This window comes from Arvicanthis niloticus, chromosome 16 (assembly GCF_011762505.2).
Source record: "Arvicanthis niloticus isolate mArvNil1 chromosome 16, mArvNil1.pat.X, whole genome shotgun sequence".
NCBI classification, from domain to species: Eukaryota; Metazoa; Chordata; class Mammalia; order Rodentia; family Muridae; genus Arvicanthis; species Arvicanthis niloticus.
This window is the reverse complement of record NC_047673.1, coordinates 67072831-67093880: the sequence shown is the minus strand read 5'-3', so window position 1 is coordinate 67093880 and position 21050 is coordinate 67072831. Positions and strand designations below refer to the sequence as shown.

The following is a 21050-nucleotide window of genomic DNA, read 5'->3' as shown; positions in this document are numbered from 1 at the left end:
ATACACATACATTTGTCTACCATTAATTTTATCTAGACTTTGGAAACCAAGACCCCAAAGACTTGTATGTTTTTGTGTTGTGGGTACCCCCCACCAAAGTTTCGCTTTGTAGCCCTGAGTGGTCTGAAACTTGTTATATAGGCTGGCTTCAACCTAACAGAGACCTTCTTACTTCAGCATCCCTCATGATGAGATTTAATGCATGTGGATTAATGAAAAGGTGGGTAGATGATCATGGGCAAATAGGACTGGGAATATAGGTAATGTACTGGTAATAGACTGAGGAGGACAGAGCAAGGCCTGTTTGTTGAGAACTTTCTCTTGATTACTATCTTCAGAGATTTGTTCCAGGAATAGGAAAGACATTTCTTTTTTCTTTTCTTTTTTTTTTTTTTTCCTACTGTAACTTTATTTTATTTTTTAATGAAATCATGATTTTTACTTTTTCACACAGGGGTTATAAACACAGAAAGGCAGGATGTGGGGAAGGGGATGACCCAGGAACATAGGTGTTCAGGGGGAGTACAGATATCTTCCAGAACAGAGTATCGGTTGGGTGAAGGTTCAGGGAACATGTCACTATGACTCTGTCTATGAATCACTTGTTTCTTATCTAAGCTGGTACTATCCACCAAGGTTACCTATCCACAAGGTCTATGGCTATTAGTTCTTATCCAGGCTGGTAAATTTCCACCAAAGCTGCCTGTTGACAGTATCTTATAGCTATCTGTGTTAGTGTTTTTTCATAGAGACCAAGGCTTTGTGTTAGCAGGCTGGCTTAGGCCTATGCCTGATTTTAGGCCTTCAGTGTATAAGCAAGGCTGCCCCTGACATCTTCTCCCTTCTCCAAGTATGGGAGGACCGTGGCAATTCCAGTCTTGCAAAGGAGGGGATAGAGGCCTGATGGCTCTGGTCTTCCTGTCATTTTCCAGTGAACCATGAGGGCCATACCCATCCCGATGTCTTTTTCCTGTAGAGGGGATACTTTTGACATCAACCCCTATACAGTTAGGTTTGTCCCTCAGGGAACCCAGAAGGATATTTTAAATTTTTATTTATATTCCCTTGCAGTGCTTAGCCTCGCAGCATAAGCAATAATTTAAATCGCCAGTCAGAGGGGTTTCTGGGTGGCTCCTCTCTGTTTTGCCCAGGGCCAGAAGTCCCCTCTTTTAGGTTGGGTGGAGATGGGTTTTGGGAACACCCTGGATAGAGTAACAACCTCATCTTGAGTCTTGTGGTCCTCTATAGATAACTTATGATAATATATCTGAATAGGTTTTGCTGTCAAAATTATCTGTTGTTTCACAAAGTTAGTCAGCCTATTTAAGGCCCAGGGACCAAAAGAAATAAACAAAAGTTACACAATTATTGGTCCCAAAATGGAAGGAAGTAGGGTTGACAATCATGAAGGGGTTGAAAACCAATTCTTGTATGAGCTCTCATCTTTCTCTCTCACTCCCTGTCTTTCCTCAATGCCTTCTCTTACCCTTTTCATGTTCTCTTTAACCATCCCTGTCTTGTCTATGTAAAAGCAGCATTCTTCTTTAAGGGCTATACACAATCTAGAGCTGTACACAGTGTTTTTATTGTAAAAGTAAATCAAGTGCAATAAAGTCCTTTGCATTTTTTTGGAGATCACTATAGACAGCAAAATGGGGGGTTTCTTCAGATTAGTGGTATCAATCTCTAGCTGTTTGATGTCCTTGTCAATGACCCGTTGAAGGTCTGAGTAGTATAAGTTCAGAGGCCAGCGTCAGGATTAGAACTTCCAACAGCAAACACCATGTGTGATTCATTTTTACCTGGAAAGGAAAAAGAAGGGAATTCTCAGGGAGATTTCTCTTTTCTGGATGTCAAATGTTATTCATCTTATTTATAATTGGGCCTGGCTTTGTGGGGGTATCTATTTACTTCATTAATCTTTCTGGCAGCCATTTAGCTGTGCCTTCTTTGGTATCAAACAGGCATACCACTCCTCGGCCCCATATGAGAACTGTGTCTGGGCGATTACATTTAAAGGTAAGAGGGTCCTTCCACATAACTATGGCATAGTTTTTATTGGTCTCAGCATGCCAAACTCAATCAGCAGCAGCTTTGTCATGAGCTTTTAGATTTAGAAAATTAAAAATGAACAAGGCATGATGGAAAGTATTTCTGGGTGACTTCTTCTGGGGATAAAGTTCCCCCTCTTTCGTTTTAAAAGCCAATTTTTTAGAGTTCTTGTAAAACCAGGGCAGAAGCGCCAGTAGCTGCTACCCTTACTCAGAGAATTATTAAGATATTATTTTGAAGTTTTATAATATCTGTTTTATAATATCTTGTTTTGGAGGATTATAAGGAATTCCAGTAATATGGGTAATGATAAATTATTAACTTAAACATCTCAAATGTCTGACTGTAACAGTCAGTTTTGTTTATCTTAATCTGATATGGAACACCAAGCATAAAAGATACTATAGGCAATAACTAATTATATTTTAATCTTCTTTTGTTAAAGTAATTGTAACTAGAAAGCCTGAAAAGGTGTCAAATCACATATACATATTTTAATTTTTTTAAATAAAAAATGAGCAACATCCACTTATCATAATTGACTGGTATAAGTCCTCAAGTATTAACACTATTGTGAAAATATTGAGGACACTAAAAACAAATTTTGTAATTAGACCTATATACTCTCTAAAGATGTCAAATTGTTGTCTCAGGCTATTATTATTAAACATAGATCTATAAAAATATACTATCTTGTGGTGATGTTATATAACAGATGACTTTTTAAATCTTAATGATGATCTTATAAAAATTTTTAAAATTATATCCATGATTATTAAGCTCTTTTATAACAAGATTGTTACTAGGCCTTTTTCTGATAGTCAAAAACTATAATAAGAATTTTGTCAGTCTCTCAGATAACATCGGTTAATTGTTCCTAGACAAATAACCAGACTTTTACTTAGAACACATTTCAGGAAGTTATAAAACAATTTGTCAAAGGACCATGAAAAGGGAACCAACAATTTATCATAGGTATTAGGATAGAAAATAAAATATTGTCTGGGCTTACCTACACAAATCTTCACTAATAACCCAGTTATTAGTTCTGTAGCTATCTTCTTTTGGAACTGTTGGAAAGAGATTACTTTCTTGCTCTTTCTAAGGTATAATTTTTGTCCTTGTATTGGAGCTTTCCCACTATTATCCTTTGTAATGCTGGGTTTGTGAAAAAATATTGTGTAAGTCCGGTTTTGTCGTGGAATATCTTGGTTTTTCCATCTACGGTAATTGAGAGTTTTGCTGGGTATAGTAGCATGGGCTGGCATTTGTGTTCTCTTAGGGTCTGCATGACATCTGTCCAGCATCTTCTCACTTTTATAGTATCTGGTGAGAAATCTGGTGTAATTCTGATAGGTCTGCCTTTATATGTTACTTGGCCTTTTTTCCTTACTGAATTTAATATTCTTTCTTTGTTTTGTGCACTTGGTGTTTTGATTATTATGTGACGGGAGGTATTTCTTTTCTGGTGTAGTCTATTTGGTGTTCTGTAGGCTTCTTGTATGTTTATGGGCATCTTGTTCTTTAGGTTAGGAAAGTTTTCTTCTATAATTTTGTTGAAGATATTTATGTCATATTAATTTCACTGTAAATTATTGCCACTCTATGTGTTTTTTAGCATTTACTTGTTTTAGGCTGACCTCAAGACAGTTGCTTGTTTTTCCTTATCGTTCAGTATTTCATTTCTGCCTCTGCTTGAGTAGAAACCTGGGTCTATTCTCTATCTTTTCCTTTCCTTCACATCTTTACCACACTCTCAGTCCATTCCTAGTTCTGTTGATTTTTATCCTTACGTTGAAACCTATTATGTATTCCTCAAACTATTTTCCTGGAATGACTCACCCTCTTAGTCTGTGATACAGAGTCTTAACTTGATCTCTGCATCTTGTCTGTGCCACTCATGTTCTCCTTTCACTTGTCTGTCAGAAGGATCTTTTTAAAATTACATCCTAAGTATGCCATTCTCCCCAGGAAATCTCTGCCTTGGATCTTCATTGCCTCCTGAATGCTGTCCAGCTTCCTTTATGTATCACACTAGGATCTCTGCACTCTGGCTGCTCCTTTCCTCTTGGGCTGCATGTCTCTTCTGCTCTGCAGTTGTGCTTCAGCAGAGCTCAGCTGGTTATAGCTCCCTAAAAACTTTGCTGCTCTTCTGCTCTTGGTCTTGGCTTCTGGTTGCAGTATCCTCATCTTCCTATTTGCCTGTGTAATTTTCTTTTTAAAATAAATAAAATTTATTTTAAAATTTTTTCCCCACTAATTCATTTAAAACTATTCCTCTGCCTTCCTCAAACTGAGGTTTGAGTGTGAACGTGTATGTTTATAACCTTGTTTCTTGGGTATCTGCTTCATGGCTATGTCTTATTTATTAGTCTGTGCTATTCTAGGTGAAATAGTTTGGTCTTATCTCCTAGTGTCTACATACTATGACTTTAATAATTATTCTTGAATATCTGACTACATACTATGTAAATTTCTCCTTTTTAAATAAGAAAATGAAGCCTTTAGAGTCAATGATTTGTTTAAGGTTATCTTACCAGGTAATGGTATTTAAATACATGGATTAAAACTTATGTGACTCAAGCCAGAAGAGATGGCTCTGTATTTAAGACTGCATACATAATGAACTGAGTTCAACCCCCAGCCTCTATATCAGGTGGCTCAGTACTGCTTATAACCCCAGTTCAGGGAGATTGACACTTCTGGCCTCTCTGAGTACCTGCACTCACTGGTACATACCCACCCCATACACATAATTAAAAATAAAATGATTCTTTTTTTAAAAAAATCTTGCAGTACTCTGCTGTCATTTAAATGTTATTTTTTTCACTCCCCATTGTAGTTGGATCTTATGTTAGTGCATTACATACTTATTCTTTTGTTGTGAAAAATGCCTAAAAGAAGCCACCGAAGGCAGGCAGTAGGATTTATTTTTGCTCATGGCTTTGGGGTTGTCCTACATTAGAAGTTAATCATTTTGCTTTGAGCTCATCGCGAGGCACTGGTTTATGGTGAAAGCATGTACCGGAATAAAATTGTTTATCTCATGAGCAGGGAACAAAAAGAGAAAGGACCAGGTTCTCATGACCACCTTTAGGGATATAGTACCAGTAACCAAAAGACTGCACATCAGGTCACATCTCATAAAGTTTCTACCACCTCCCAAGAGCTCTAGGCTAAACATTGTACATGTAAAACATGCCTTTGCAGAATATTTAAAATCTATAATAGCAGATAGTTTTCAACTTCACTTTTCATTGATTTAGAATATAATAATTATTATTTGAATTATTAAGTAGCCATTGGCATTTAGAATGGAAATTTATAAAGTACTAGACAATGTGGATAACAACATTTGACCTTTATTCTAATTTGAGTTTATCAGATCAAATATGGACTGTGAATGAAGGTGCCTTCTAAATACAGTGAAATAGAGATGAAATTTAGAAATGTTTTAAGTATAGTATAACCATAACTAAAAGTTACCATGACTTATTTATAATAATCATAGATTGAGAAAACATTGTTGCGAATACATGCATACTGAGTTGAAGAATACTGCTACAGATACATATTGTCACATGGTACTTTGAGCAAAGTAGCTTTTCTATCCAGTATCTCTGATATTTTTCACTTATCATATTTTTACTGAATTCTTAGATTTTTAAACTTCAAAGAGGGAATAATTTCTCTATGGAAGACTGAGAACTGCCGAGATGTTTTTAAAAACAGGTTCATCCTGTTTTTGCAAGGCTCCTCTCACTCTGTGTGGTAAGAAGCAGGGTGTACCAGCAGTTGTCCCAGGAAGCTCCTCCTAGAAGTCTGTGCTATGTGCTGCAAATGTTGGTCTACCCTGAAAATGTCTCTTTTCTAAAACTTTTCTTTATTCTTTTTTAAAAGATAGGATACCTACATTCCTAGCTGCCCTCTTTTGAAATGAATGTTTCCTATCTAACCTATTTTTTACTCACATTGAAAGTCTTAAAACCACCAAAATCATCTTCATGGCTGAAAATTGTTAGATTTGGGTTTCAGATTTGGAGACAAATCAGTTCCTGGTTCAAATCAAAACATATGGAAGAGAAATTTAGATTTAGCATTAATCCTGTATATCTAGAAGAGCCATTAGCTGTCTAGATACGAATTATGAAAATTCAGAGTAATTAAATTTTAAAAGTTTGTTGATCATTTAATATCTTATTTAGTGCCTAGCAGATTATATCATAAATTTTAAATATAGGAATTTGACATAAACACTGTATAGTATTATCATTGTACACATAGTAGGTGAGGAGAAAAATGGGTTTAGTTGCCAAAATGGATTTTATAAAAAGTAAATGCCATGGAATTGGTGAAAGAAGAAATATGTCATAATTAAGTAGAGTTACTAAATAGTTTTTATTTGAGTTGTTAGCATGAGTTCTGGATAATAGGGTTTGAAAGAAGGAAAGGAATTATTGATTATATAAGCATTTAAGTTAGAAATTAATACCTTGCTTTGAGCATCTGGTTATATTGCATGGTGGTAGGTGTATATCTTCAAACAAACAAGCTGTCAGTCAGCTCTTCCTGTTATGAGCCACCTCAGGTCTTCATTCATTCTCCCTGGATTATGTTAACAGTCTCCTAATTGTTTTCTTAAGTTCAGAAATTCTTTTCTCTCAGATACTTGGAATAAATGCATATATATGTTAAAAACAACATTGTCCAAGTACCATTCCTTCTCTCAGACAAATCTTAGAGTTGCTCTATGTTTTTAACATGGGGAAGCTGAATTATTATTTTTTTACTTATCCATAAATACTTGTACAAAGTAAAAATTATATCTTTATATATACATCATGTTTTCAGAATTTCTCTACATGACTTAATATTCTATATTTTTGTTGCGGTAGCGGTGGAGATGGAACTCAGGGCCTAAACAACCTTGATGATGAGCAATACCTTAACTCCATGATGTTTTTTATGTAAACTGCTACAGTCTGTTAAGTTCAGTACCATGCACATTTATAAGTGTTTTCGCTTTGAGTGAGTTCTCAGACTTATTTTATATGCTTAATCTTTTGAAGATTGGATGTATTTTTACTTCTAAATCTGAGGAAACTTTTAGATAGATGGGAAAATAAGTCTAATAATAGGTTTATCACACTGTAAATAGCAGATGCCTTATTTGAAAATAAAACAGAAAATTTCAGTGTAAACTTAATCAAATGGCTTTTGAAGAACCAAGTTTCTGATGGCTAAGGATTGCACATGTGTCAACCAGTTACTCCTATGTAGTCAGAAGTTCCCTTTTTCTTTTCATAATCTCCCAGTGTCTTTCTGAAGAAACTCTTGCTTACTATCCATTGGGGAGATGCTAAAATTAAATTGTTTTTAAATCACTGCTTATTTAAAGGGGAGACTATGTAGTAGGTAATGGTTTTAAGAGAAAGCAGGCTGGGAGTGATAAGCTCTGGAAGCTTACAATCTGAGATACTAGAATGGAAGCAAACCCCAGCAGAAGTAGCTTCCTTTGCACCCACTCTTCTGTTTCTACCACTGAGCTAGGTCCATCAAGGTTGACCATCTGTTACCTGTCTATAATAGATGGTTTTTCTATAATTGTTACTGAATTACTTTTAAGTGCTTGTAAAAAAAATTATTGGTTATTTTGTTTATTTACATTTCAAATGTTATCCTCCTTCCCGATTCACCATCCACAAATTCCCCATCGCATCCCCCACTCCACCTCAGCCCCACCCCCCTTCTATGAGGGTGTTCTGCCACCCACCTCCTTCTTCACTGCCCTAGCATTCCCCTCTGCTGGGGCATCCAGCCTTCACTGGACCACTGGCCTCCCTTCCATTGATGCCAGATAAGGCAGATATGCAGCTGGAGCCATGTGTCCTTTCATGTGTATTATTTGGTTGGTGGTTTAGTCCCTGGGATCTCTGGGCTTGGGTATCGGGGTGGGTGGTATCTGGTTGGTTGATATTGTTCTTCCAATAGGGTTGTAAACCCCTTCAGCTCCTTCAGTCCTTCCTCTAATTTATCCATGGTCATTTCGATGGTTGGCTGCAAGCATCCACATCTGTATTGGTAAGACCCTTACAGAGCCTCTTAGGAGACAGCTGTATCAGGCTCCTGTCAGCAAGCACTTCTTGGCATCAGCAATAGTGTCTGGGTTTACTGTCTGCTTATGGGATGGATCCCCAAGTGGGGCAGTCTCTGGATGGCCTTTTTTTTTTTTTTTTTTTTTTTTCAGCCTCTGCTCCACTCTTTGTCCTTGCATTTCCTTTAGACAGGAGCAATTCTGGGTTAATATTTTTGAGATAGGTGGGTGGCCCCATCCCTCAACCAGGGGCTATGCCTAACTTCTGGATTCGGTCTCTACAGGTTCTTTCTCCCCTTTGTTGGGTATTTCAGCTAATGTCATCCTTGTTGTGTCCTGGGAGCCTCTTATTTTCCTGGCATCTGGGACTTTGTGGTCATTAGCCCCAGTTTAACTTTTTCCTTGTTTTCTCTCCTTGTGTTCCTAGATAGCAACTTGGCATACATACTCTGATTTTGAAACTGCCTATCATGTGTGTCAACATAATTGACTTATATGTGAAGTCAAGTTTATCATGTGTCTTTATAGTAACAGAACTGAGAGATTGAAAATACATACATATGAGATATATTAGATATATCTGGCTGCAGGCCAGGTAGGCATTATAGCAATGGCTGTCTCACACTGGATAGCCAAAAATTTGGTAGTTGTTCAGTACATGAGACTGGGTGTCTCAGAGTTCCCAATCCATTACAGGAGTCCCAGAGAAGTCCTAGAGAACTTCTCTAGGACTGGTCTTCGGTCTACAGTGAAATCTTGAAGAAGTAGTTTCTAATAACCAGAGAAGGAATGTCTCAGCAACAGGAAAGATGAACTTGCTAGTGAAAGTGAAGGCAAGCAGTCGAAAAGCAAAAGCTTCATTTTTCCATGGCCTTTTCTGTGTCTGTCACTAAAAATTGTGGCCCAGATTTAGGGTAGGTCTTCACACCTTAAATTATCCAATCAAGAAAAATCCCTCATGTGTACCCAGGTGCTTGGTTTTTAGTTCATTCCAAATGTAGTCAAGTTGAAAACTAAGATTGCCATAAACCTTAAGCTCTAGTGAATATTTAGAAAGTTTTGTTGGGAGTGTTATGTTCTCAACATTGTACCTAGTACTCAAAGAATTAAAAAAAGAAAGAAAGCAATCTTTTAAAAGTTGTTAGTATGGACCATACCCTTTCAGATAATGTTATCTCATTTACTTGTTACAGGAATGCTGTGAAGTGAATATTGTGTTTCCTATTTTGAAAAGGCTCAAAAAATTGTGTGATATGCTTCTTGGTAGTTGTTAGAGCCAGAAATTAAATATCTGAGTAACAGAATGCAAACTCCAAATTCTGTGTTCATTTTGTTACTCCACAGATAATAGAATTTGCAATGTAGTAGCAAAAATACTCTGTGACAATTGGAATTAGTACTTGACATGTTTCATGATTAAATTCTGGAGTAAGTTTTACAATAAAATACAAATTTTAGGAAAGGGGAGATTCATTAGAAACTAGACTATTGAGAAAAACCCTCTCTGGAGATTGAGATTCTTTAGAGAAATAGTAACATTTTTAAAAGACAGGCTGGATTCTAGGTAGAAATACTATTCTAATTTTAAAAATTCTCTGGAACTTCAGCTGAATATCTTCCCTTTTGAATTAAATAGGTATGAATTCTCAAGAACGAACCAAAGCTCAATGGTATGTCATTCCTGTCTCCATATAGAATGGAAACTATTGAAGGAAAAAGGAGTTTTAGTTAGGGTTACAATTGCTGTGATGAAGCATCATGACCAAAAGCAATTTGAGGAGGAAAGGGATTATTTCCCTCACTGTTACATGTTAACAGTTTGTTAAAAGTGAGGCAGGAACTCAACCAGGGCTGAAATCCACACAGAAGCCGATGCCATGGAGGAATACAGCCTACTGGGTTGCTCCTCATGGCTTTCTCTGCTTGCTGTTTTCTAGAACCTAAGACTATGAGCCCAGGGTCGGCACTACTCACAATGGGCTGGGCCTTCCCACATCAACACTAATTAAGAAAATGCCGTATAGGTTTGCCTACAGAGCAGCCTTATTATTCTTCAGAATAGTTTTTAGCTTGGAACAGATTGATATCTCTTGAAATGTTTCATTAATAAAACAAAACCAATCCTTTTCTTTAGGGTGGTGCCATAATGTGGGTAGAGAGAGGATGGACATTGGTCGTTATCTAAACTGATGTATAAACCACCAGATACCAAGCCAACTTTGATGCATAGCTAAGGATCCTTTTATTGTTGTCTTATATTATTTCTAATCCTTGCACTGTCTTTTGTGATGTCCTTTCATATTTGAATGGCAAAAACAATTCTGCTTGTTGCTTTCAAACTCTAATCAATTATGGTCTGATAAAGTCTATAGAAAATGTTTGGTTGAGCATATATACTTTTATATGATTTAGTCTTTGACTATTTTCTGTATATTATTTTGCAACTTAAAATTTTAGTTTCTAGATAGTAGAGGATTTGTGTGTGGTTTTAAAAATTAGGATCATGGTTATATGCCTATTGTAATTGGTTCTTTAATCCCATTTTAAAATTTAATGCATAGGGAACTGGAGACTGATGGGAGTAAGGAAAGAATTGACATTTAAAAACCTACTATATCAGTTGTTTTACTTTTTATAATTATATTTACCATAAGAAACATAACATATTCTTCCCTTTTTTAAAAAAACTAGATAATAAAGCAGACCTATAGAGATTAAAATTTTCTTAGCGTCTCAAAGCAAATAACTGTGGTCTAATGCTTAGCTTGAATTCATCTTGTTTATATATTGAGTTAAGATTCTTTAGGTAAAGAGTAGTCAATACCCAAAGAAAACTATGATCTTGAAGATCTGAAAGATGGTACATTCACACACACACTTATTCTCAAAGTATATTTTGAGTATGGTGAACCCATTTAGGATACATAAGGGTAGATGCCAGTGTAATGATCAGGTCTATTGATTATTTTGTAAAAAAAAAAAAAAAAATACTGCTTAATTTGAGCAGATCATATAACTGTCCTTCATCAGTATTTTGACACATGTAGACTACAGCAAAAGCTTTAAGTCCAGTGCTTGTTCTGGTCTTCCTCCTTACTTCAGCCTGTCTACTGCTTAGGGCTTCAGGGTGAGTTTTTCCAGTGGGGAGTTCAGGGGAGAAATGCTTACAATCCTCTTAACTTGTTTGCCAGTGTTATTGATCAACTCTTGTCATTCTCATCTAGTATATAAAGATACATTTTAGATTTGGGGAACAGCTTCCATCTGAGGAAAGAGTAATGGTGCAGAGAAGTTACTAGTATATAAAGCTTTCAGCATTGATCTTCAAATCATATCAGAAGCCACAGCACAGACACTAAGTTTTAGAGGAAATATCATCTGGATATTCTTGATAAATTACGTAGTTATCAACATTTTGGCAAATTGTATTCGAGTTTCACATGTTTGTTGCTTCTCCTGAATTATAAGTGCTAAATCACTGCCTTATTGTCCCCTGATCCCATATCTGTCTTGATTTAAAAGCATTTGCTAAATTTCTAGTAATGTGAAATGAGGCCTAAGGCCAGAGTGGAAGGAGGGGTCTTTCAACCTCAGGATTTAGAAAAAATATAGAGAAATTGTTTGGGGTTGGAAATAATACATAATCAAGCAGATGCTAATGAAAAAATGCAATGCAGGGGAAAAGAAAAGAGATTGGGGTGCTGTTTGGAAGTTCCATAGAGGAGAGTACATTGCCCCTTTATTATAACAATGTTTCTGCACTATAATAAGGCCTTTCACTGCAAGTGCAGCCTTTTTCATTCATTTGTTTTGTGCTCTGCTTCCTCTGTTACTAATTGTCAGCACAATAGTCTTCCAACTATGAAGTCTCAGTGTCCTTTTGGACCAATTTGTCATTGTCTTTTTCTCTCACCCCAACCAATGCACTTAGAATCTATTTCCATGGTTGCATTTTTAGATATTTTGTATGTTTTAAAATGGCAGTGCTTTTGAAACATGCCAGAATAGTTCTTGATAATTGAATCATCTAACTAGCAACAGTTACTGCTTTCAAAATGCATACTGATAGTTTCTCTTTCTATAGGCTGTTCTTATAACTTAAATATGCATATAATATACTTAAAGCAATATTTCAGTCATTTTGAACTTTGTTATAGTCTAAATTATTTGCAGATTTATTGGTTACCTTATAAATTATTCTGTTTTGTGACTTTACAAAATTTTATGTCATTTTCACATCAATAATTTTTATTGTTATAGATCATTTTATTTTGACAAGGGAATAAACAAAATTGTCATAGACTGACAGAGCTGGATGAATTCTGTTGTAAGTTTTAAAAATAGGTTATTTGGTAGACTTCTTTTCTAGAAATCACAAAGCCTAAGGTTCAGCCTCAAAACCTTATGAAACTGAGAATGATGGTACAGGACTGTAATCTCAGCACTCAGGAGATAGAGGCAAGATGATCAGAAGTTCAAGGTCATTTTCAGCTAAAAACTATGTTTGAAGCAAGCCTAAGGTACATGAGACCTTATCCTAAGTAGAAAAAAAGATATTAAACAGAAAAAGTATTTAAGGTACTAAGTTGCATTTTGAGATTTTATATATATATATATATATATATATATATATATATTCAGCAAACTGTACACTTAAAATCATTGTAGATTACTTGGTATATATATTACCACATTTTAAAGTCCATGGCAGGAATCTAAATCTTAGGCTAGAACAAAGAAGTAGACTTCAGGCATAAAATGACTGTGGGCTAGGACAGGGAAGTAGGCTCACCCTGATGAGCCTTTAGAAACAGTGATCATAGGAGTGATCACAGGACTTGGTTTATTGTCATGCACGTTCTTTGACTGTTTGTGTTTATTGTCTTGCTTGTTCCTTGACTATTTGCATCTATTGTATTGTGAGTTCCTCAACCCAGAAATTACCTTAATACTTGCATGTAATTAAAATGTTATTAAAAGGAAAAACAGTTCATGGCTAATATATTGGAATAAATAAATATAAAAATATTGTTCCCAATTTCTTATTTTGTTTCTACTAAATGCTAGTAACTATACTAACATTCTTTCAGTAAAGGGTTGCACTTTAGTGTTTGAACAATTATTTAAAAGTAAATACAGTGTATTTTTATTAGCAATTTTGTGTGTGCAAAGAAAGGTTACTGTAGAACACTTAATACATGTATTTCATGCGAGGCAGGATATGGTGGATAGACAGCATGAAAAATATTAGTAGTGAAAATGCTGACTCTCAAAATACACTTTGTATAAATAGTGGTCTCTATGGAAACCATATACATTAAATAAAATCTATTTGGAGAGGTTCATGATTTAAAGCTACCGATAGTATCCCATGAAGGTACCAAAGTAGTATTTTAAAATGCCAGAGTATGAAATACAGATCATAAAAGTGAAGAACATCTACCAGAATAGAAAAATTATATTAGTAACCTGATCATAGGCTTCTCATTATTGACTTTGTTAAGCAATAAAGAATGAGGGTTTGTTTTATTTTCAATTTCTTTGCGTGGAAAAATATATGTTGCTTTTGTGTAATATGATTTTGGGTCAGGAACAGTAACTAGAAATGTAATGCTGGGTGTAGGCCATTTTGGGAATCAGTTATTCATCATTAGTAAGTAAACATGTTTATTATGTAACATAATTGGTAATGTACAGCATGAATCCCAGACATAAGAATAATTCAGAGAGATTGATGTCATTCTCCTTGACTGGACCTAACCTGAGAAACAATCAGTACCATCAACCAGGATTCTGCAAGGGAATATTCCTTCTCTGTCCTTCCCTGTGCAGTGTTAGAGCCGGGAACAAAGATATTCAACTTCTTCTTTCCCATAGTAAAGTCGGCAGGTGAAAATTCTTTTCTTTGTAATGAAAAGGTATCATAGATGGAGAGAAACCAAGCTCAGAGAAGGAGTAGGAGGGGCAACAAAATGGACTAGGTCTAGTCTCCTTGTTTCCACAGATTACTCAGTTTTCATAGACAATTTTTCTAGCACTTTTTTTGAAAGAGCTTGGGATTTGGATTCAGATACTATTAAGGTATGTCTTCAAACAGTTTCACACAAGCTGTGCATTTTAAACAAATTATTTAGCTACTTTGAACCTTATAGATTTACTCATTTACAAAATGGAGGATAATTACACTTTATGTTTTACTTTAAAGTAGAAGCATTTAGAAACCATTCAGAGTACAGCATTTGACAGATAATGGTCACTTAATGGCTGTGCTGGTATGGCTATCTGTTGGCCACAGACTTTACCTATCTTCAGTATATTACATGAATACCTTTAAGATGTAGTTGTAATTAAACATCACTTTTTTATTTATTTAGTAGAGGAAGATGGTCTCAATATACAGCCCTAGCATCCTGCAACTCCTTATGTAGGCCAAGCCAGCCTCAAACTCACAGAGACCCAACTGCCACTGGTTACTGAGTAATAGAGTTAAAGATATGTGCTACCATGCCAAGCCTTAGGAGAATATTTTTAAAAGGATAAAAGAAGTATTCATAGATTTAAAAAGTAGAAATAAAATTTTAAACTGTTTAATAAAACCTGAACAGATGATTTCTTATAATTTCTTTTGGAAATATATACATATACATGTTAATTGGCTTTCAGGTTTGCAGAAAAATTAGAATTTCAAACAAACTGTGTCATCTGTGGTTCAGAATGGTGTACAGTAAGCAGTGTTTGAAATTCAGCTCGTAGTTGGTTATTCTGGAGTGCTTAACTAGTGTAACTGCTTAATGTAAGAGCCAGTTTAACAGAGATTTGAAAGTGGATACTCCCTGTCTAGGGAGAGTAAGATGGGTAGTGCTAAGGAGGACGTCCAGTGACCATCTCTGTGCTGCCCAGATCAACAGAGGCACAGTCTAATGCATGTGTCATCTATACCATGCATACACAATGATGGTCACAAAAATAATCTGTAAAGTTAGTATTTTGTGGCATAAGATTGTTATTTTACAGAGCTCTGGGTGTGCTTCTTTTATTTAGGTTAAATTGATTTTAGTTAGGATGACTTTTTTACAGATTAGGACATGGAGATCATGCATTATTAGTATTTCAGGACCTATTGACCTTTTATGTTGGTAATTTTTCATGAAATTAGGAGAAGTAACATTTATGTTTATAATTATTTTATTTTCTTGATGAATTATTCTTATTTAATATGTAGTGGCTTTCTCTTTGACTATTTTTACCATGAAGTATACTTCATCCAGCTATCAGAATAGCTATATGCCAGCTTGGTTTTGGTGTCTGTTTCTATTTGGTTTTTACACTTTGACTCAGCCTTTTGGTTCCTTTACCAGTGTGGTAGATGTATTTCTTGGAAACAACAGATAGCTAGATTTAGTATTTTTATCCTGTTTACCAAACTGTGTCTCTTCATTGGTGAGTTGAGATTATTTATATTTTAAATTAATATTAAGAGATGTTTATTCATTATGATAATTTTGTCGGTTGTTTTTTTTCTGGCTAGTTGGACTGTTGTTCTTTGACCTTTTCTCTCCCCTGTTGTTAGTATTAGGATCTGTTGGTTTACTGCACTGAACGTGATGATGAATTCTTTTCTAGGTTTCTTTTCTTCGTTCTCTTCTGTTGTGAAATTTGCTCTTTTTCATGCTCTTATGATTGAGACAGTCTTACTTTGCCTATTCTAAATTCATGTGAAAACTTCCAGTAGTGCTGGCTTAGTGGCCATGAACTGCTTTCATTTGTTTTTGTCTTTAAATGTCTCTGTCAATTTTCACAGCTATCTTTGCTGAATGTAGCAACATTCCGTGGTTCTTAACTTTTAAGAATACTAATAAGAGATCTGATATTATTCTAAATTCTAACATGTTTGCCTTTCTGGATTGGAGGTTTTGCCCATACAGCTTTTAATATTGTTTCCTTGACTTAGAGTTTTTTCATTTTGACTTTATTGTGTGCTGAAGAGATCCCCATGTTTGCCTGTGTTTGGATATCTGTCTCTATAGATTTACGAAGACATTTTTAATTCCTTTAGTGTTTATCTCAGACCTTTCTTGTTGTGAATTGATAGATTTGCCTCCTTGCTTACTTCTCAGAATTCTTAGATATCCATTTGTTTACTTTTCCATATTGACTTTAGTGGTAGTTTTCTGTTGACTCAAGCTCTTTATATCTGATTTTTCTTACTCTGTCTTCTGCTTTGTCAAGTCTATTATTGATGGTGCTTTCTCCTCCCCTCCCCTCCCTTCCCCTCCCCTCCCCTCCCCTCCCCTCCTCTTCTTCCTTTTCTTTTTTTTTGTTCCCATTAAAAATTTCATTTCTAGTTATCCTCCCCCATATCAGTTTTCTTGTTGAATGTTTTTAAAACTAGTATTGCTGATTATTCCCCCTCCATTTTCTGGTTTTTATGTTTCTTTTGCTTGCTTTGTTGCCGACTTTACTTTCTCATTTCAAGATTGGATGTGTCTGCTTGTTGTGTCTTTTGTGTCTTTTTTTTTTTTTACAGATAATCTTACAAAAATTTCATTTCACATTTTTATATTTTAATATAGTTTGGTAGTTGATCTGTTTCTAATCATGTTGAGGAATCTTGATATCTCAAGGTTTTTACATTTCTTGTATCTCTGTGCTGTAATTTGCTTGTCTCTTGGTATGGCTTTCTGTTACTTTTTCGGGGGGCAAGGAGGCAACCCCCCAAAAAGAGGTAGATACTAGAAATGATGCAAGCTTTTGAAACCAAAAGCCCAGATCTAGTGACACACCTTTTCCAATGAGGCCATACTTCCTAAGTCTTCCCAGCTGAGGACCAAGCATTCCAAGAAATGAACAGATGGGGAGACTATGCTCACTGAAGCTACCGCTCAAAAACAGGGTGGACAGAAGCAGGGGAAAAGCAAGGTTAAATAAATCCACAGGGGGTTGAAAAGAATGTTATGAAGGAGTAGAAATGAGGAGAGATTAAATTGGAAAAAGAAGGAACTTGTACCCAGTGGTGACATTTTCATAAACAAGATTAGTTAAATGAAGGATAAGAAATGAAGAGAAATTAAAAATGTGTTTGTTAATCTAATGTATTAAAATTAAAATAGTATTAAGTTGGAAAGGAGAAGAATCATGAGGAAGCAAAAGAAAAGATAAGGAAAAAAGTGGCTACCAATGAATACATAAAAATTAGATTAACATATAAAAAGGAATAATAGCATGATATAAAATATACTAAAACATTATTAAAAGTTTAGTGAAAAGGAAAAGTAGAATACAAAGATTAAAAGAAAAGGAAAGTATTTGATGGAGCTTCTCTCTGTGTAGTGATCCAGGTGTATATATTGGGAGGGTTTGTTGAATTTGGAGACTATTTTTTTTTTTCTTGTTCATGCTGTTGCTGATACTAGACAAGTATCTAATGTCTGCTGGAACTGTCTTCACTTGACTAGTATCCCTTCTTTTTCATGCACTGGGACCTCTGTACACCATGCTTAACTGCAGTCTGTGGGGCTGGGCAGGTAATCCTCTTAGGAAGATACTACCTGATTTCTGGTTCATATGCTCTAGGGGTGGCTAATTTGTTAGTGAATGATTTATAAATGTGTTGGAATTGTTGAAATCTCCTCTAATACTGGGCTGTGTACAGGCCGAATGCCTGCCTTTGTACTTTGTAGATAGGTGTCTCCAGAGTTCTTCCTGCCTGCTGACCTGCAGCTTGAGGCTCTCAGACTCTATAAGGTTATTCTCTGTTACGGATATCTGGTCAGCACTTGCTCATTTGATTGGAGCTCTTGCTGCACATGCCCTTTTACTTGTCCGTGTCTACATTCACTGCTATGTACAACTCTGCCTTACCTACCCTGGGGTTAAAGCAAGCCAAATTAAGATTCCCTAGTCTATGCTTGTTTTCTCCCAGGGAAATGTATGTGTGTTGTCTCCCAGGGAAACTCAGCTTTTTGTTTTTTATTTTGTTTTGTTCTTTGTTTTAACAATAGGTTTTCTTTCATGATTGTCCTTTGTCACTGCCCTTCTAGTCATACAAAGCAACACAATGGCACTTCTCTTTACCTCTGACCCATCACCTGAAGAATTCACTGTCTTACCAAGCCCATAATTCAATTTTAGCTTGTGAGGATTACAGGCTCTTAATAAGAGCAGGACAACCCATGTCTTACTTGGCTTATTGCCATTTACAAGTGGCTTCTGCTTCCTTTTCCTTGTGAGAGAGGCATGGGACTCTACATTCATACCGTCAAAATTAGACTATGCTTTGACATCTTCCTAGATTTTTTTCTAACTGAATCTAATTAGTTCCTGGCTGACTGATGCTAGTGACTATACACTAAGAATTACAAGAAGTTTATTGCTTGAGAAGACTGCACATTGATAAAAGCTACTCTTTTAAAATGTTTGATACTATAATACAATGTCAAGTGAAAAAAAAGGGGCATAGTAATAAATAAATGAAAGTATAGACATGGAAATGACAAGTCTGTGCCCAAAAGTAAACAAAACATTTATGCAATGATTATGATTTGATCTAGACTTTAAGGATTGATATTGTTATGACAATTGGCCCTTAAAAATGGAAAGGGTTAAAATAAATAGGTGTTTCAGATAGTAGAAGCTGCAGAAGCAAAAGTTAAGGATACAGGAAAGAACAAGACTTGTTTGGGAACAATTGAAGAGTCTGGTTTAGCAGGTTGAACTGGTCAGGCTCCAAAGAAATACTGAGGTCAAGTTGTGAATAACCTTCAACAGATATTTGTGGAAAGCTGTAAGTTGCTGTGTATTTTGTTTAGAATAACATTGTGTAGTTGTCAACTATTTAATGGTTTTAAGTGCTTGTGTATTTAAAGAAATACTTAATTTTATTTATAGAATGTCAGTTAATGAAAACAGAACGACCAAAGCCAAATACATTTATTATCAGATGTCTTCAGTGGACCACTGTTATAGAGAGAACATTTCATGTAGATACACCAGAGGAAAGGTAAGAGACTTGTTTATTATTATTATGTTAAAAATAGTGTAAAGATGTATTTGTATCTGGATTCATTATTTGTAATTAGATATAAAAATATTTGCAATATGTTACGCTTTATTGTTCTGTTTCTGTTGTCTTGCATGTTTAACTAGGGCTGGAAAATGATAAATCATCCTTGGACTACTTTAAAATAAAGTTCTTCTGAGAAAACAGTACATAAATATTTTTTTTAAGATGAACACTTTTTATACAAACTATATTGTGCTTATGTTTGAAATTCAGAACGAAATGTGCTAGTAAAAGGTCTCACGTGTGACTGCCTGTATGCATGTTAGTTTTAATGGCCAAATGGGAAGGATTCTAAGATTTTTGTCTAAACTTTAGAATATTAGTAAATAATAGGATTGATTAGTGTAACTAATCTATATCCTGTGACTGATGAGCAACAACACTGATGCAGAACAGCTTTGTGACGTCCACGGACTGTATTTCCATTCTTTTGATCGACTGTTTTTGTACCTGTTTTGCTACTTTCTACTTTTATCTTAATATTCTTTTATCTGATGGCCTGATAATGAGTTAGATCTAGCAAACCCAATCACAAGGTTATTTTACTACATATGCTATTATATTTTATCCTAATCAACAACTTTTAAAAGTAGAATATTAATAGCCTTCTAATTATTATTAATAGAATAACTTATTCTAACATGCTTCTCTAAGACCTTAATGAAACAAAATAATATTTTAAAATGATCAATGACAAAAGCTTTTGTTGTTGTTGTTGTTTTTTTAAATACTGTGTATTGGACCAAGGGTTTTTACATGCTAGGTGAGTGCTCTATCACTGAGCTGCAGACCTAGCCCTAGCTTTTTTTATCCTAAAATATTTTTTTAATAATACTTTCAATCAATAAATTGTGATGTATTTTAGGAGCATAGAAAAGAAAAATACCAGTGTGTCACTAATATGACTTTATTTTTTATATTGGCAGTATTCTTTGTTTTGAAGTATATACAGGCTTGTGTGCTCACCCTTCTCAGGCCTCGCTCCCATTCATCGACCCCAGGCTTCGACACACTGAGTTCATTCACAACATAGACCTCAGCATAGAGCTGTAGTCATAATAGCTCTTGTGTCTTTGGGGTCTTAGTGTCAAGCAGCAATTTTCCCCCAGTACTTAGCCTGATTTTGGTGGGTTTTCTGGCTACATATTTACGTAGCTTTATTCCTTTTTCTTTTCATTTTATGTGTATGTGTATTTTGCTAGCATGTATATCCAAGTACCACATTGTGTACTATCCATAGAGACCTGAAGAAGATTTCAGATCTCCTGGAACTGGAGTTACAGACAGAAGGTTTTTAGCTCCCCTGTGAGTACTAGGAATCAAACCTGGGTTCTCTGGGAGAGCAGCAGTGCTGTTAACCACCGAGCAGTCCCTGCAGCCCACTCCCCGGTTTTAAAACAAATGTATCACTTCTATTACTTTTGTTTTCTTTTTGTAAACTGCTTGACATCAAGGATCATATCTTGTTTTGCTTTATTTCATTTTCTATTTAATCTTGAGCTCACAGTCCAGGATGTGATGACAAGGTGTTTACTAGGTGACTGATTAATGCAGGATTTCTTTGAAAAATGTTATTATGAATGGATTTTTAACATTTACTGAAGCTTGACTGATTTTTGCCCATTTTTGCTCCCAAAGTTGGATATAAGCCATATCTTTTTAATTTGGGGTAGAACGGCTTAGATGGTTTCTTGCTCTGCAGTCCAGGTTGGCCTGAAACTTACTATGTCGCTCTTGTTTCAGTCCTTCTGCCTTGACTTCCTGAGGGCTGAGATGAGTATGAGCTGTGAGGTGGACATCAGCTACGCCAGCTCTCCAGCCTCTAAAGTCCTTGGACTTTCC

The 21050-nt window shown here is 35.5% G+C and overlaps 1 protein-coding gene across 6 annotated transcripts in view; it reads left to right on the top strand.

The window, feature by feature from the left end:
* Akt3 (AKT serine/threonine kinase 3) overlaps positions 1 to 21050 on the top strand; it is a 235279-nt gene that overhangs the window by 124250 nt on the left and 89979 nt on the right. For 4 of the 6 annotated variants that reach the window (XR_013104487.1, XR_004608447.2, XM_076914570.1 and 1 more), the window contains exon 4: positions 19034 to 19145. Coding sequence is in view for 4 of the 6 variants with exons in the window: in XM_076914570.1 (XP_076770685.1) it covers positions 19034 to 19145 (112 nt within the window). In the remaining 2 variants the exon portion in view is untranslated. Of the gene's footprint in view, positions 1 to 1964; positions 2020 to 19033; positions 19146 to 21050 lie in introns of all 6 variants that reach the window. The other 2 variants (XM_076914571.1, XM_076914572.1) reach the window with 1 other exon arrangement.